The sequence below is a fragment of the Rhinatrema bivittatum genome, chromosome 9 (assembly GCF_901001135.1).
Source record: "Rhinatrema bivittatum chromosome 9, aRhiBiv1.1, whole genome shotgun sequence".
NCBI classification, from domain to species: Eukaryota; Metazoa; Chordata; class Amphibia; order Gymnophiona; family Rhinatrematidae; genus Rhinatrema; species Rhinatrema bivittatum.
The window spans coordinates 237,177,683-237,195,330 of NC_042623.1; the positions used below are offsets into that span (position 1 = coordinate 237,177,683).

The following is a 17,648-nucleotide window of genomic DNA, read 5'->3' on the forward strand; positions in this document are numbered from 1 at the left end:
GCAGAGGTTGAGTAGGTACCGTGGCAGATTTTTTTGGACCGTTTGATAGGGGTCTTAGGAAGTGCCGGTTGTGGAGATCTTGATCTCTTCTTAGAGTGGTGAGGAAGAGAGACAATGTCCGGTGATAAGCCAGCTTCCCGTCGGTTCATCAATTATATCATCAGAAAATACCGACGAGGGGGAGTGATGACTCCTCTGTGCAGATGTAGAATGCTGAGTAGATCTGGAAGAAGACGGTGCACCAGACGGAGGTGTAATGTGTTTTGTCTTTGAAGACGACTTACGTGGTGCATCTTGTGTTCTACGCTTTGAAACTGGCTTCTCTGGTTGAGACTGAGAAGGTTTTTTATGTTTATGAGTCAGGTGTGTCGTCAATTTCTTTGATGCTTCGTAATGCGTCATAGAGATTGGCACTTTCAAAGGTGTCGACGCATGCGTCGATTGCGTTGTGCGAGGTGGAGCAGATGGAAGCGACGCAGGTTTTGATGACGCATTCAGACTCTGCGCATGACGCATGGATGCTGACGCAGTTTTCGGTGCACAGCCCTCCGAAGCTGAATGCACGTGTCGTGGAGCCTCGGACTGGGGCTTTTGCTTGCTCGGGGAGGAATTTGTTGATCTTTTGTCAGGTGGAGAGGGGGCATATGAGTGCCTCAATCTCTCCATTTTTTTCAGCTCTTTGCCTTCTCGCCCACGGGGACATCCTGCTGCAGTCCCTGCATGTGGCCTGGTCATGGTCGGGACCGAGACATAATTATGTCCATCGGTCACCAAAATGATCTTGCAGCATAAACAATACTTGAAGCCTGGGCTCTTCGGCATTGTTTTCTTCTTTTTCCCTTTAAGTTCTACCGCTTTAGTCTGCTGAGGAATTGGAGAGGGTAATCAACACGTCCGTGAAGTACCGCGGAAAAGTAAAACTGAGGAGAAGCTCGAGGAGCATGGGAAGCCGAGGTCATGTGCACTTCGAGCTGAGAGAAAGCTCCGCCTTCGTGACATCACGGATGATGTCACCCACGATGCATGGCTAAATGCCCTGCTTATCGACGGAAAAACAAACCAACAAGAACAAAAACAGAACTGCTAAATTTTGGTACTTTTAGGATAAAAATAGGCACCTAACTTAGGTTCCTAAACCAAGAAACGTAAATTAAGCCTGCAATTTCTTCACTTACATTTTGGTTCCTAACTGATGCACCTAGCAGTGGAAATCCATGCTGAGTGCCTAACTTCCCCCCACCCCCTAACCTGACCTCGCCCCCCCCTTTTTAGGTGCTCAGGAGGGAAACATTTTCATTTAGTCCGATCTAAGCACCTAGATCTTTTGAATATTGTCCTGCCAAGCCGCACATTTTACTTTAATAAATTAGCGCCTACCCAAAGATAGGCGTTAATTTCTGCCGGTGCCGACTTAATAATATGCACCCTCCGACTTAATAATAATATGCACCCTCAGACTTAATAATATGGCAATATTAAGTTGGAGGTCCCAAAAGTTTAAAAAAAAAAAAAAATTTAAAATCAGCCCGCGGTTCGCGGGTTGAAAACCAGATGCTCAATTTTGCCGGCGCCTGGTTTCCGAACCCGTGGCTGTCAGCGGGCTTGAGAACAGACGCCGGCAAAATTGAGCGTTGGCTGTCAAACTCGCTGACAGCCGCCGCTCCTGTCCAAAAAGAGGCGCTAGGGACACGCTAGTGTCCCTAGCGCCTCTTTTTACTGTGGGCCCTAATTTAAATATTTTGTTTTACTATATTGCGTGCACAGGACACTGGCCTGTGCGCGTGCTGGGAGAGCGGGTGCTCGCCTGCTCTCCCACGAACTTTACTGTATCGGCCTGAATGTAACTTAATGCAATTCAGGAAACATTACCTTTTCTTTGGGGTAGTATCTCCAAATGGATTAATTTTTGCGCATACCATACCAGTAATGAAGCCACAGTATTTTGGGTATAATCTCAGTCTTTCAAATTTACTGCTAATGCTCTTGTTAATGTTTGTATTGTGCCAAAGACAGCTTCCTTTTGAAGTTCATAGGGTTCGTTATGTACAAGCAACATATGAAGGGGTGCCTAGGTCTTTTTAAATCAGGCTGATGGCGCTCAGTACAATTTGGACTATTTCTTTCACATTTTCTTGGTCTCTGATTGCATTGCTTGGTATTTGAGGATCTTCTCTCTCTCTCTCTCTCCATACACTATACAGAATAATTAACTGCTACTGACATTTCTACCAGCAATGCCATTCTTGTGTTTTCTCCTTTACAAGGAATGTCCAGTTTTCTTGCATCGAGCTTTTTATCAGTTGGAATACAAACATCCCAAGTGATCACGACTTTTTCCATTCTCTTCAGTTCTGTCAGAGTTGTGATCCAGGTGTTTTTCATAAGATAGCAATGTTATAGTGTTTGCATAATTTCCAATGGATGAGCAGATCCTTTCTGTATAAAGGCCTTCTGACATCAGCAAGTCATACCTTGCGATGAGATGCGTAACCAGTTCCAGTTCTGTTTTGCAGAATTTGCATTTGTCTGTTTTACCATTTTTTCTATGCTGGCTGTAGATTTTTACTCATTTCTTCTGTTCGTCGGAATGCTTGTCCAAGGATGGAGACTTCCTGGGGCCATTTACTTTCGTATGGCAGCACCTTTTGAGCCTTTGGGTCTGTTGATACAGTAAAGTATGTCAGGAGGCCTACGATGTGTGTAACCCCATACAGCCTTGAGCTCTAGGGATGTACCATCTCGGCACACACTGGTTCCTAAAGATTATCTGATGGGCTTGGAATTTTCTTGTCTTTGGAATTCAATTTTTTTTAAGCTTTATATGAGGCCAGACCTCAATTCCAAAGCTGTACGAGAGTGAGAGGACTACAAACATTCATGGTTTTTATCCTATTGTATTTGTTACAGTATTTTTTTTAATATCCGTTTCAGTCTTCTGCTGACCTTTCCTCTCGCTGATTTGTGCTGATTGTGGCACCTTCCTCTACTCCTGGATATTTGCATACACTTTCCTGCTCAAGTTACTTTATACAGCAGTTTTCAGTCAAACAGATGTTTTCTGTTTTACTTAGCTTTCTCTTTCAGGAAGGTCACCCTTAGCACCTTTGTCTAGATCAAATTTCATCCTGATGTCATCCGAGCTGCTCTTCACTACTTGAGTTGTTCAGCTAAATGGCGATGACAGGCGCTGTATTAGTAGATATTATATGGAAACTACAAGGGCATTGATAAGAGAAACAGATGACAGCCCCTTCCGAGTTTAGGTATCAATCTATTTTACTTGCAATACTGCAAACCTTATCTATCTATGGTTTTCCCCTTATTTTTCCATCCAAAATATCATCTCATTCTCTCAAATTCAGTTACTGTTTTTCCCCCATCGTGTCTATAGGAAGGCTACTCCATGCATCCACCAATATTTATTATGAATTTAAAGACTTTTTTTTTTTCAATTAGCTGTGAACATCAGTCAGGGTCTTTGTGTCATCGACAAATTTGATCACTTCACTCAATGTTCCTGTTTTCAGGTCATTTATAAATATGTTAAAAAGCAGTGGTCGCAGAACAGATCCCTGGGGCACTCTACTATTCACCTTTCTCCTTTGAGAACATTTACCATTTAGCCCTACTCTCTGTTTTTTTTTAACCAGTTTGCAATGCACAATAGGACACTGCCCCCATCCCATGAAATTTTAATTTCCTGTCGTCTCTCATGAGGGACTCTTGTCAAATGCTTTCTGGAAATCCAGATACTCTATATCAATTGGCTCACCTTTATCCACATCTTTATTTACACCCTCAAAATTATTTAGCAGATTGGTGAGGCAAGACTTCCCTTGGCTAAATCCATGTTAACTTTGTCCCATTAAACTATACTTATCTATATGTTCAGAAATGTTGTTCTTTATGACAGAAACTATCATTTTGCTTGGCATGGACGTCAGACTCATTGGTCTGTAGTTTCTGGGATCACCCCTTGATCCCTTTCTAGTCTTCAGATACGATAGACTATATTAACGATATAGTTTACAAATTACCAATAGCAGGCCTGCAATTTCATTTTTCAGTTCTTTCAGCACTCTGAGATGTATACCATCTGGTCCAGGTGATTTGCTACTCTTTAGTTTGTCAATTTGCCTTAGTACATCTTCCAGGTACACTGAAATTTGTTTAAGTTCCTTTGAATCATCACCTTTGAATATTATTTCTGGTAGGGGGTCTCTCTCTTACATTTTTCTTAAGTGAATACCACAGCAAAGAATTAATTTAGTCTCTCTGCTATGGATTTGTCATCCTGAAGTGCCCCTTTTACCCATTGATCATCTAATGGACGAACTGACTCCCTCGCAGGCTTTTTGCTTTGAATTACCTGAAAAAAACTTTTTATTATGAATTTTTGCTTCCACAGCAAACTTCTTTTCAAATTCTCTCTGCCTTATCAATGCTTTGCCTCTAACTTTCCAGTGGTTATAATTTTCAATTGCCCTCTGATGGTAACACAGACCCCCTCAAAATCTGGAGAAGACATGATAAAAAAAGCAGGAGAAGGACTTTAGTATGAAGACTTAAGTGCTTAGACCTGTGGAGTTTTCCAGCTGCCACAGGATATCGAACTTATCTAAAGAGAGGACTTGGTCAGATAACAGCACCTCACAAGCAGGTCAGATAACAGGCTATGAACCTGAAGCCTCTCTACACAATCAGGGCAGTGTATTTCCCACAGGGAGACCTTGCCCTGTCTGCCATCCATGTTCCAGGAGGTTTCCCAGGAAGGAACTGAAAGTTGTACATATGTCCAGGTACCCCCCAACAATCCTTTCTGTCTAGATTAACCCCAGGTGGCCCCACAGCCTAAAGCAGATTAAATGTGTGGTTTAACCACAAGTGCCAGAGCAGCAGCATGCTCCTCCTTTGCAGAGACCAGAGCTCAAATTGGATAGAAGGCATTATGCCTCTGGGATAGAAGAGGCTTGGAGAAGCAGATGAAACTTGTACTTTTTAGTAGACACTGGTGGTAGCCCTTGTGTATTACACTTTCCACACAAGGTAACCATCTGCATTCAGGATTGGGAGTGTAACAGAATTCTAGGCAATATATTGCTTGGAGTCTACCCTCTTTAGCCTCACTTTATGCCACCAACCCTTATCCCGGAACTTTCTTGCCACTGAAGTTGAGGTATCTGAGTGTTTATCATATCTCCATTTCCTGAAGGGTATACGCTGAAGTCTTATGACTCACATCATTAGGTTTACCTCAGACAAATTTTGATTACACGCTTCTTGACTGGAGATATCCCCTCTATAGACCAGACTAGGTCTCTTCACTTTTTTTCTGCTGCTTATACCTTACATTCTACTGGCTCTCCCCACTGGTGTTGCCACTATTTTGGCAACCTTAAAGCCGTAAGCCAAAACGAGAACAAAACAAAAATGCTACAGTAAAAAAACAAAAATAAAAAGTGATAATGTTTTATCAAGCATTAAGCAGAAAAAATATCTGTATATCTGGAAAAATATATAGGCCTGCAACCACAAAACTTTTTATTAATCCTTCTAGACTTATCGGCCACCTTTGATACAGTCAACCATACTATCCTTCTCGACAGACTATCGGAAATAGGAGCCACAGGGACACCTTTACAGAAATTTCCAAATACTATGCAACAACACCCTCTCGAACAAAGTCAATCTCAACACTGGAGTTCCCCAAGGATCTGCCCTATCAGAAACATTCAACATCTACCTTCTACCAATTTGTCACACACTCGAAAGGCTTGGTCTGACTCACTTCATATACGCCGACGATATACAAATACTTATTCCTATACAGAACATATTAGAAGAAACCTACAAAAGACTAACCTACATTCTCACGGAAATTAAACAATGCTTATCCGTCCTAAAACTCATAATAAACCTCGACAAAACTGAAATAATCATACTAGATAGAAAGAACAACAACACTCTCGTGCAACCACTCAAAATGGAAAACCCAAAATCATCAATCTCTCCTGTCTCGCATGCTCGAAGCCTAGGGATTACCATTGACAAAGACCTATCATTCAAAATCCACATAACTAACAAGATCAAGGAAGGATACCACAAACTACTTACCCTCAAGACGCCTTAAACCTTTCCTTTCACACGATGACTTCAGAACTGTTCTGCAGCTACTCATCTTCGCCAGCCCTGACTACTGCAATTCCCTACTACTGGGCCTACCGCTTGCAACCATCTGCCCGCTACAAATTCTGCAGAACGCAGCTGTCAGAATCCTAACCGGAACAAAGATACATTATCACATTACGCCAACTCTTACAGCACTACACTGGCTCCCAATAAAATATTGAATTGACTACAAAGTACTAACAATCCTACATAAACTTATCATAGGACAACAATCCAACTGGCTAATAAAAACCATCGAGCTCCATACGCCGAAACGAGACTTACGCTCAAAGAATAAAGGCCTCCTCAAAATCCCTCCAACCAGATCCACACTACTAAATACAACCCGTGAAAGAGCTATATCCATCGTCAGCCCATCACTATGGAACTCAATCCCAAATGAACTAAGAACGCAACCCATCATGAAAACCTTCAAAAAAGAACTGAAAACCTGGTTGTTCACCAAAGCCTACGCAAATGCACATTATCAATCGCACTGCCAAAAACCTTTGCACACCAGCAACAAGAAACTACAGTCCACTACATGAACAATGACATTCCTAAGACCTCTCGAAATTCTGTCATTTATACCTAGCATAAAATAGCATATTTAACTGCATATTAACTAAATGCACAACCTGAAAGCTTGTTTCACTAACTCGGCCGACTCATCCCACTTACTTTCCTACCCATCCACCTCACCATGTAACCCCACCTTATTTGTACTAGCACATATTATATCAACTAACCACAACTTTAAACGAATTAGTAACATGATTTGATGACTTTATGTTGTAATTTGCTTTAACACACACACCTACCAATTTCTGTAAACCGTTCTGATGGTGAAACCGAATGATGGTATACAAAACACGACAAATAAAATAAATAATTATATGCTATTTACAGAAAATTGTTTTAGGAACAGCAACCCACCTTGCTGCTGTTTTTCTCATGGTCCGTTTTCTGGTTATACCAAGGATCATCCCATTTCTCTTCGGCTTGCCATGCATATTTCAGGATGGTGCTCAAACAGGCCTCACAAAGGAGGATTATTAGATAAATAATTAAAAACGTGTTCATGGATCTATAAGAGAACAAAAAGTGAGTGTTTCCTTTAGAGATATTCTCTTTAGCCAGCCATGACGACAATCAAACATTTGCAATTTCTGAAGTTGACTATATGCCAGAAGTTTTCAAATGATTGAAACAAACATCAGAATCCAAACTGAAGAATATTCACCAAGAACTGTGAAAAGCCCCACTCCCCCTCCTAATTGCAAAGTCTTGCATAGTTGCTCACTACCATATACAAATCATAAAGAATAATTTAGAGGGAGAAAAAGTTATAGATTTATTCTGTCAGTTATATTCCTTGAGATTTTTAATGATTTGCTTATGTTTCTGAATTGCTATTATGATTTAATTATTTTAAATGTTACTTTTATCCTATGCATTTATTGAATTATAGTTTTAACAATGTGAATTATACCATTCTACCTCATCTTGGGCATTTTATTGGAGCAGGAAAATCTCAAATTGCTGCAAATAAATAAAGAGAGCGTGCAATGTCAGCAGCTCTTATAAAACACCATGTTCCCGCTGGTTGTTATTCTTTATTAAATAACGCAGTATTACCCAGTATGTAACACTGTGCCTGCAACAGACAAATGCTTCCAGGGCCAACAGGCTGTTAAAAATCACAGCTTTAATTCTTCACGTAGCTGTGTTCTGAGCATTCAAGTGCCAAATGTGTCACCTGTACTTCAATTGCCTCTAGGGTGTACACTCTGTATACGCACAACATGTGGATATTGACTTCCCCACAGAACAGTGCTTTATGGAACTGACTTAAATTTAACCACACAATAATTAATTCTAACAGTGCCGCATTTCTAAAACAGACTAGACCGCACCAGATGAAAGCAGAGAAGATGAAACAGTGCCAGGAAGAATAAAATAAAAACACAAAATCCAACAAACTGCAACATACAGAGGTCTGCCATGATATGCACTAAAACCTATGAATGATTTTATCACTTAAAACAGAGACAAGTTAAACAGATGGCTAATAATGTGATTCATATTAAATACTTGTTTTGTCGACACAAAACATCAGCAAAGCTGAAATGCTCTTGAAGAGTGTATAGTAGTCTATGTACTTAATCTGAGAAAATAAAAAATAAATTCACCAGTATATAGTCTGAGGATGGGGGCCTGGTACATGCAAAGAACAGGCTCATGTCTTCCCGGACAAGGTTTTGGCTCTCGTGAAGCACATGTCCCAGAAGCAGTTCCCATCCAGCTCTGTGAGGGGTTTGAAAGCATATGAAAGCCAGACCCAAAACAATGGAGGAGAAAATTTAGACAATTTATGTTTGTGGATGTATGACATTTCTGCACTAATGTACCTTGACACAGGGGTAGGCAACCCCTATCTAAGAGTGCCACCAACAGGTCTAGTTTCAGGAACATGAATGAGGTATATCTGCATATGAAAGAGTCAGTATGTGCAAATCTCTCATATACATATTCATTTGTGGAAGTCCTGAAAATCAGATGGTGGCACTCCAGGACTGGAGTTGTTGACCCTTGCACCTTAATGGAACACTTTAGCTTAGTTAACTTAATGAGGGCGTAGATTAAGATAATACGACCACAGAATATTCTTCTAAGCCCGTCACCACTGTCACACCTGGTGCACACAGGCCGCATCCACTGCTGTTTGCTTATATACGATAGCAAGCTAAAGGAACCAGGTATATTGACCTTGAAAGCCAAATCCTACCTCTCTCCAGAAACACTTCAACAGGCACAGACTAACTAATTCCACTTCTCCCCCAATACCTCTGTGTGTCACCCATTGTTGCTACAGAGAATTCAAAGACAATATCAGGAAAAGAAAGCTATAACCTCCATGCATTGCTCAACATTTCAAAAACACACACGGCAGTTTTCCAGATCACTAAAGCTCCTTCTTCAGATGTGAACAAAGGCAGTCACTAAAGATATTGGTACATTAAGATAGCAAATTTGAAATATCATATCTGGCCACCAAGTGACGCATGTATGATTATCTCCCTATTGGTGAGAGGTTGTATGTATGCACCTAGTGTAAAGAGCTTCTGGCTGGAGGACAAAAGGAGAAAGCAGAGTGACGGGAGAGACCCCAAAGGCCTTACCGGGGGTACTGGTGATTTTGACTGCCCCAACGGCAGGTACATCCGGGAATTCCCCTAGTGATATCAGCTAAGCGATGCCCATAAGGATATAAAAACTGCCTATCTGCGGCACGTAGTCGCCGCTGGCTCGTCGCCAAAGCCGCGCGGCTTTGTTCCAGAATTATTTGAAAAAGTTAATTCTTCTCCAGATGTGGGATAAAATATTTTTCTTTTGATTAACTCTCTCTCTCTGACTCCTTGAATACTTCCTTCTGGAATCAAGTACTTTTGGCCTGAATGTTTGTGGGTATACCTGTCTTTCATCAGGAGTAGTGATCTTGTGAATGCCGCATTCCGCTCGCAAGAGAAGGGCGAGGGAGCAACTTGCTTCGGAGCCTCCCACTGCCCAACTTGTGGTAGGCCCCATGGATGCCCACATTCATAGGGAAACAGGAAAAACTCCGTTGGAAGATTCATTGACTGGGCTTAGGGGGGGGGAAGAAGAGCCCGAACCCAGTCTAGAATCATTAACATCTCTAACTCCGGAGGATAGATCCCTGCCTGAAAATCCTGCACTGAGAAGCATACAGATAAAGAAGGGAGATCTATCGGAGCTGGAAGTTGGCCTATCGATAGAATCTCCTCCGGAGCTCCTCCGGAGCCTATTTATCTAAATGCAGAAGGATAAGAAAATTATTACTCACCTGCTAATTTTCGTTCCTGTAGTACCATGGATCAGTCCAGACCGTGGGTTATGTCCCCAATCCAGCAGATGGAGTCAGCCAAAGCTTTGAGGGGGCGTCACCATAAGTAGAACTACCCCCTCTGCAGGAGTTCAGTATCGAGTATATCAAAGCCCGAGTAGAAAAACCCGAACCCCCTCATTGAATCAAGTTTATAGAAAATTGGCAACAACCAGCCATGGAACTGTAACAACAGACTAACAATGGGCGTCCTACAACGTGTAGGAGGCTGCAGAGACAACAATTCAACTTGTGAGGCGCTGGAACAACAGTGAAAAACTGACAAGTGGTGAAGTACAGATACCCTTACCGTTCCCACGAGCAAGGTGAAGCAGGAGTAGAAACCCAAGAGCGGTGGGCGTCTGGACTGATCCATGGTACTACAGGAACGAAAATTAGCAGGTGAGTAATAATTTTCTTTTCCCTGTACGTACCTGGATCAGTCCAGACCGTGGGATGTACCCAAGCTTCCCTAAATCGGGTGGGGTCCTGCGAGGCCTGCTCGGAGAACCTGTTCACCAAAATGTCCCGTGACTGAAGAGGCGAGGTGTAGGCGGTAATGCCTCGCGAACGTGTGCAACGACTTCCAGGTAGCCGCCCGACAGATCTCCTGGGATGAGACCGAGCGAACCTCCGCCCAGGAGGCCGCCTGAGACCTTGTAGAATGCGCTACAATGCCAGGCGGAGGCGTCCGCCCCGCCCCAACATAGGAAGCGGCAATACCCGCCTTCAGCCATCTCGCAATGGTTGTCTTGGAGGCCTGGGAGCCTTTCTTCGGACCGGACCAAAGGACAAACAGATGGTCGGAAGTCCGGAACTCGTTGGTAGCCTCCAGATATATACGCAGCGTGCGTTGAACATCCAAGAGTCGGAGAGCCTTCGGCTCGTAGGCGGAGAAGGACGGCAACTCCACCGTCTGGTTCACATGAAAAGCAGAGACCTCCTTCGGTAGGAAGGAAGGAACGGTGCGGATCGAGACCCCAGAGTCGGAGAACCGGAGGTAGGGTTCCCTGCACGACAGCGCTTGTAGCTCTGATATACGCCGAGCGGAACAGATCGCCACCAGAAATACCGCCTTGAGAGTGAGATCCTTGAGTGTCGCAGTGCGCAAAGGCTCGAACGGAGGCCCCGACAGGGCCCGCAGCACCAGGTTGAGACTCCAGGAGGGACAAGGATCCCGTAGCGGAGGCCGGAGGTGCTTGACACCCTTGAGGAACCGAGCAATGTCCGTGTGCTGCAAGAGAGAACCTCCATCACGCAACAACGAACCAAGAGCGGCAACTTGGACTCTCACCGAGTTGTAGGCTAGTCCCTTGTCCACCCCGTCTTGCAGTAACTGAAGGATCTGAGGGACCGAAGCCGTCGTGGGGCTGGTGTCCTGGCTGGCGCACCACAGCTCGAACACCTTCCAGACGCGAACGTAGGCCACCGACGTGGACGTCTTGCACGCCCGCAGCAACGTGGATATTACCGCCTCCGGGTAGCCCCTGCGCCGGAGGCGTCGCCTCTCAAAAGCCAGGCCGCAAGACAGAAGAGTTCTGCCTGCTCCTCTTATACCGGGCCCTGGTGTAAGAGGAAGGGGAGGTGCCCCAGCCTGAACGGGCCGTCGACCACCAGCTGCTGCAGGTCCGCGAACCAGGGTCGCCTGGGCCATTCCGGGACGACGAAGATCACAGCCCCCGGATGCCCTTCTATTCTGCGGAGCATCCGTCCCACTAGGGGCCACGGCGGAAATGCGTAGAGCAGCAGATGTGCCGGCCATGGGAGTGCCAGGGCGTCCACCCCCTCCGCACCGCGTTCTCTTCGCCGGCTGAAGAAGCGGGGAGCCTTGGCGTTTAGAGCGGATGCCATCAGATCTAGGTGGGGGGCCCCCCACAGATGGACGAGGAGCTGCATCGCCTCGTCGGACAGAGACCACTCCCCGGGATCCAGCCGTTGGCGACTGAGGAAGTCCGCTTGAACATTGTCCACTCCGGCGATGTGTGACGCTGCCAGCCGGACGAGATGACGCTCCGCCCATTGCATGAGCAGCGCTGCTTCCAGCGCGACCTGTGGGCTGCGCGTGCCTCCTTGGCGATTGATGTAGGCCACGGTGGTCGCGTTGTCCGATAGCACTCTGACTTCCCGGTTTCGAAGGAGCGGGAGAAAGTGCCGCAGGGCGAGCCTGACCGCCCTGGTCTCCAGACGGTTGATGGACCACGTCGCCTCCACCGCCGACCACGTTCCTTGCGTGGCGCTGCGATCGCAGACCGCGCCCCAGCCCGCTAGACTGGCATCGGTGGTTACCACCACCCAATCCGGTAAGTCGAGGGACACGCCTCGGGCTAGGTTCGCCGGATCCAACCACCAGTCCAGACTGTCCCTGGCCTTCTGAGGAAGTGGCAGAATCATCTGGTAGTCCTGCGATACCGGCTCCAACGGGAGAGGAGCGCCCACTGTAAGGGCCGGAAATGCGCAAACGCCCAGGGGACCATATCGATGGTGGATCCCATCACCCCCAGGAGTTGCAGGTAATCCCAGGAGGTGGGTTCCAGTAACGCAGAGAATCGTCGTATGTGATCCCGCAAAGAGAGCGCTTTGTCCTGTCGCAAGAAGACCTTGCCCAGCCGGGTGTCGAAGGTCGCCCCCAAGAAATCCAAGCGCTGTGAGGGTACGAGGGAGCTCTTGGAAAAGTTCACCACCCATCCCAGGGAATGCAGGAACTGTACCACCCTGGACACGGCTGCCTGGCCTTGGGTGAACGACTTCGCGCGAATGAGCCAATCGTCTAGATAGGGATGAACCAGGATACCCTCCCTCCGGAGAGCCGCAGCCACGACTATCATGATCTTGGTGAAGGTACGTGGTGCCGTCGCCAGTCCGAACGGGAGAGCTATGAACTGGAAGTGCTGGTCCAGTATCTTGAATCGCAGAAGACGATGATGATCCGGCCGAATGGGGATGTGTAAGTAAGCCTCCGTGAGGTCCAAGGAGGCAAGGAACTCCCCCCGATGCACTGCTGCGATCACCGACCGCAGCGTTTCCATGCGAAAACGGAGCACTCGAAGGGACTTGTTGACCTCCTTGAGATCCAGAATGGGCCGAAAGGACCCGTCCTTCTTTGGCACAACGAAGTAGATTGAATAGTGGCCCAAGCCCACCTCTCCGAAGGGCACGGGCGCAATAGCGCCTATCTCCTGAAGCCTGTTCAGCGTTGACTGAACCGCTTGCCGCTTGAGGGCCGAGCCACAAGGGGAAAATACGAAACGACTGTTCGGTGGCCGGACAAATTCCAATGTGTAACCCTGCTTTACGGTGTCCAAGACCCACTGGTCTGAGGTAATCCGCGCCCACTCCCTGTAGAAAAACTTCAGCCGCCCCCCGATCCTGGGGACGGCGGAGTGGGCGCCTCTGGCATCATTGTGAGGACTTGGGGGAGGGGTTACCTGTCCCGAGAGCGGGGCGCACGGGCCTGCGGCCGCGAAAGGAGCGCGACCAGGGCTGGGACCGGGGAGCGGGCGGCCTGGAGCCCCCCGGCCTGTAGTTCCTGTAACGCCGCTGCGCTCTGGCTCTAGTCCGGGACGAAGCGAACGCCCGGGAAGGGCGATATCTATCCTCCGGGAGGCGGTGAACCGCATTTTCCCCCAGCGACTTGATGAGCTGGTCCAGATCTTCCCCAAAGAGGAACTTACCCCTGAAGGGCAGGGAGCCCAGACTCGACTTGGAAGACGTATCTGCCGCCCAGTTGCGAAGCCACAGCAGCCGCCTGGCCGCCACCACCGAGACCATAGCCCTTGCCTGGACGCGGAACAGGTCATACGAGGCATCCGCCCCGTACGCCACTGCAGCTTCTAACCTGTCCGCCTGGGCGGCCTCCGCCGCTGGCAGGTCCTGGGAGGTGAGAAGTTGTTGAACCCACAGGAGGCTTGCCCGCTGGGCGAGTGAACTGCACATCGCTGCTCTCATACCCAGCGCGGAGACCTCGAAGACTCTTTTCAGGAAGATCTCCAATTTGCGATCTTGCGTATCCCGCAAGGCCATGCCCCCTGTCACCGGTATTGTCGTCCTCTTTGTGACCGCCGAGACTGCGGAGTCAACTCTCGGAACCTTGATGAGATCCAGGAAGTCTTGTGGTAGCGGGTACAGCCGTTCCATGGCACGACCCACCTTCAGAGACGCTTCGGGGGTATCCCATTCCCTCGTGAGGAGCTGCAGGAACGAGTCGTGAATGGGAAAAGCCCGCGCCCTCGGGCGCAGGGCCGCCAGGACCGGATCTCCTTTCTTCGAGGATGTGACCACCGCCGGCGCTACTGGAGCAGGCGGGTCAGGCGGCGGATCCAGATCCAGCTCCTGAATGATGCGTGGAATGAGCTCGTCCAGCTCTTCCCTCTGGAAGAGGCGCAGCGTACGCGGGTCGTCCCCCTCCGTCGTGGCGTCCCCTTGCCCCAGATCCATGACGTCCGGATCAGTGTCCACTGGGTCCGGCGCCGCTCCCCCTGTCGCTGGCGAAACCCGAGCACGTGCGGGAAGGCGCGGGGCCCCCGCTCCCGCCGCAACGGGGGGGGGCCTGAGCCGCAGGCGAGGTCCGGCATGTCTTGGCAGGGGGGGGGTCCACCGGTGCATCCAGACCCTGCAGGTATGCCGTGTGCATCAGCAGGACAAACTCCGGGGAAAACCCCGGTCTCGCCGCGGGGGCTCTGGAGGGGGGCACGTCTGCGCTCTCCCGCCCCTGCGGGCCTTGCTCCGGCAGCAAGGTCGGGGGCGAATCCGGCTCCGACTCCCTGTCAGTCGACCTCTCCTGAGATACTTCGGGGCGCCGAGTGTTCAAGATGGCCGCCGTTCCCGCCAGGCCTGGGGGAGGGGCCCGCCCCCGGCGCCCGGGCAGAGGAGCGAGAAAAGAGAAATCGGCGACGGGCTGTGAGGTGCCTTCCCCCCCGGGAAGGCACCGGGCACAGATGCCCTCCCTGGAGATGCGGGACCCCGGTTCGCCGCAAGCCGCGCAGCGCGTCGGCCGCGGCATCGTATCGCCGAAAAAACCGCGAAAAACGAAAGTTCACAAAAAGAATAAAAAAGTGAGGCTCGGGGTCCCGCGAGTCGAAACGCCGCCGCCGCGGGGGGGCCCGATGGCCTGCACTGCCCGCCGACGTGAGGAGTAAGACGGCGCGGGGGGGCCCTCCTGGCCGCACTACCCGCCAAAAACAAAAACCTGCCTGCCTGCCTTCTCGAGCCGCCCACGAGGCGCTCAAGATGGCCGCTGTCAGTGTGGCAAGCGCGGAGAGGCCGGTGCTGCCGGCCTCCGCGAGGTACCAGGGGTTTTTGGGGAGCTGAAAGGCAAAAGAAACACCAACTTACCCCGTCTGTAGAATAGAAAAGAGAAGACACAAACAGAGGGTAAGCCACGCCTCCCCAAAGCTGAACCCCTCAATTAGTTAATTAACCCAATCAAATATTTTTTTTTTTTTTTTTTAAAGAAACTTGATTCAAACCTGATTCAAAATAAATAGGCAATAGCCCAAGAAAAATCAGTCAAAGACAAAGTTAAAGGCTTATGCTGAATTGGGAGCACTCCAAATTCCCTACTCGCATCTGCTGGAGTCAGAAGATACTGAACTCCTGCAGAGGGGGTAGTTCTACTTATGGTGACGCCCCCTCAAAGCTTTGGCTGACTCCATCTGCTGGATTGGGGACATAACCCACGGTCTGGACTGATCCAGGTACGTACAGGGAACAGTAATTCAATTTGAGCAGATATCAGGAGAGAATGCTGCAAGAGATGAGGGACAGAAGTTGGGAACAACAATAACTATACAAGATCAGGTATTAACTTTCCATCAAAGACTGGTAAAGGCCTCAAGTTTTTTCATTAGAATCAATATGGGAGGCTATACAGACTTTAAATTTAAATATTGCATCTCAGATGGCAAATGTTTCTAATTCAATTAAGGTCAATAGATCAATGCTTGGTAGTAGCCGAAGAAGGGGTATTGAAAAATAAAGAAAAAGTACAATCTTTTGATAATAAGATTTTATGTAATTTGAATGTGCAGCAAGAACTGATCAAAGAAAACCAGATTCTGCATTTAAAACTTGAAAATTTAGAAAATCAATACCGTGTTAAGAACTTAAGTTGCATAAACTTCCCTAAGTTAATTTACATGCCTCCAAAAGATCTTTGGAGGAGGTACATGATAGAAATATTGCATCTTAAAGAGGAAGCCCTGCCTATAATATCTAAGGCTTATTGTATTCCTTCAAAAAAGAGGGTACAATTAGATCAAAATGATTTTCAGGTTTTACTACTAAGGGAAACATCAAAGATTGATATTTCTGCTGTATTAGAACAAACAGAAGAAGAAATAGTAGAGACATCAACAATTGTGGTAACATTTTTGATAGAAGTGGATAGAGAATGGATCTTTAAGAGATATTTTGTCTATAAAAATGAGGTGTTTTTGAAACATAAGGTCCAGATCTTTCCAGACCTCTCTATAGACACAAAAACGAAGGCAACAGTTTTTAGTGCTGAAACCACAAGTAATACAAATGGGACTACAATTTTATTTAAAACATCCATGTAAATGTCTAATTAAATCTTTGGGTACTTCTTATGTATTCTATCAACTTTCCCAATTAATTTCCTTTCTGGCCAGTAAAAAACAGAGTTTACCTAGTGTGCTCCCAACTTCTAGTCCAATAACTCTATAATGCTGTCATCAGAGGTCTTTGTAAGGAATAAATCTGAGTCCCTTTGTACGGTCATTATCTGATTTATATTTAAATTTGTAATTTTTTGAGATTTTGGTAAACTTGATTCCAGTTAATTGAGGGCTTATGCTTGATTAGTGCTTTAATATAATGTGATTATGTTAAATTTCTTCTAGCTGAATTTTGTATAAATGTAAGATTTAAAATCTTTATGATATAGGATAAAAATTATATATGGGTTATGCATTTCAATTCAAGTTTGATGCTTGGAATTTTGTAAAATTAATAAATAAATAAATAGATAAATAAAAAGAGCTTCTGGCTCTCGGAGAATGAGTCCAATCTCAAGGTCAGAGTGGCAGGCCTGGAAGAGCTGAGGCAGACAGAAGTTCATAGAGGAGACTTTCAGGAACATAACAGAATGGCCTCAACTCTAGCCAAGCAGCCCTTGTGCTGCTTTGGAGGAGCAAGGTCACCTGGCAGGAGACCATCACCTTGATGTGGAAAGATGTGATCCTGTAGCTAAGACCTGCCCTCCAGGTAATGCTCTATCCTCTCACATTGAGAATCTCTCTCCAAGAGCATCTGCCCAGAAGGAAGGGTTAAGACAGCTGTTGTAGTTGATGATTCAATCATTAGGAAAATAACTGAGTGGCTGATGGATGTGTGGATAGCTTGGTAACTTGCCTGCCTAGTGCAAAGTTAGCTGACCTCATGCACCACCTAAGTAAGATTTTAGAGTGTGCTGGGGAGAAGCAAATTGTTGTGGTATATGTGAGTTTCAATGACATAGGAAGGTGTTGGAGGGAGGTTCTAGAACTAAATTTAGGATCTTAGGTAGGAAAGTGAAATCCAGAACTTCCAGGGCTGCATTCTCAGAAATGTTTCTTGG

General features: G+C 46.9%; 1 protein-coding gene across 4 annotated transcripts in view; it reads right to left on the reverse strand.

Moving 5' to 3' along the window:
• ATP11B (ATPase phospholipid transporting 11B (putative)) overlaps positions 1 to 17,648 on the reverse strand; it is a 293,818-nt gene that overhangs the window by 171,617 nt on the left and 104,553 nt on the right. For all 4 annotated transcript variants that reach the window (XM_029616746.1, XM_029616747.1, XM_029616745.1 and 1 more), the window contains exon 11: positions 7,105 to 7,255. In XM_029616746.1, coding sequence (XP_029472606.1) covers positions 7,105 to 7,255 — 151 coding nt within the window. The remainder of the gene's footprint in view (positions 1 to 7,104; positions 7,256 to 17,648) is intronic.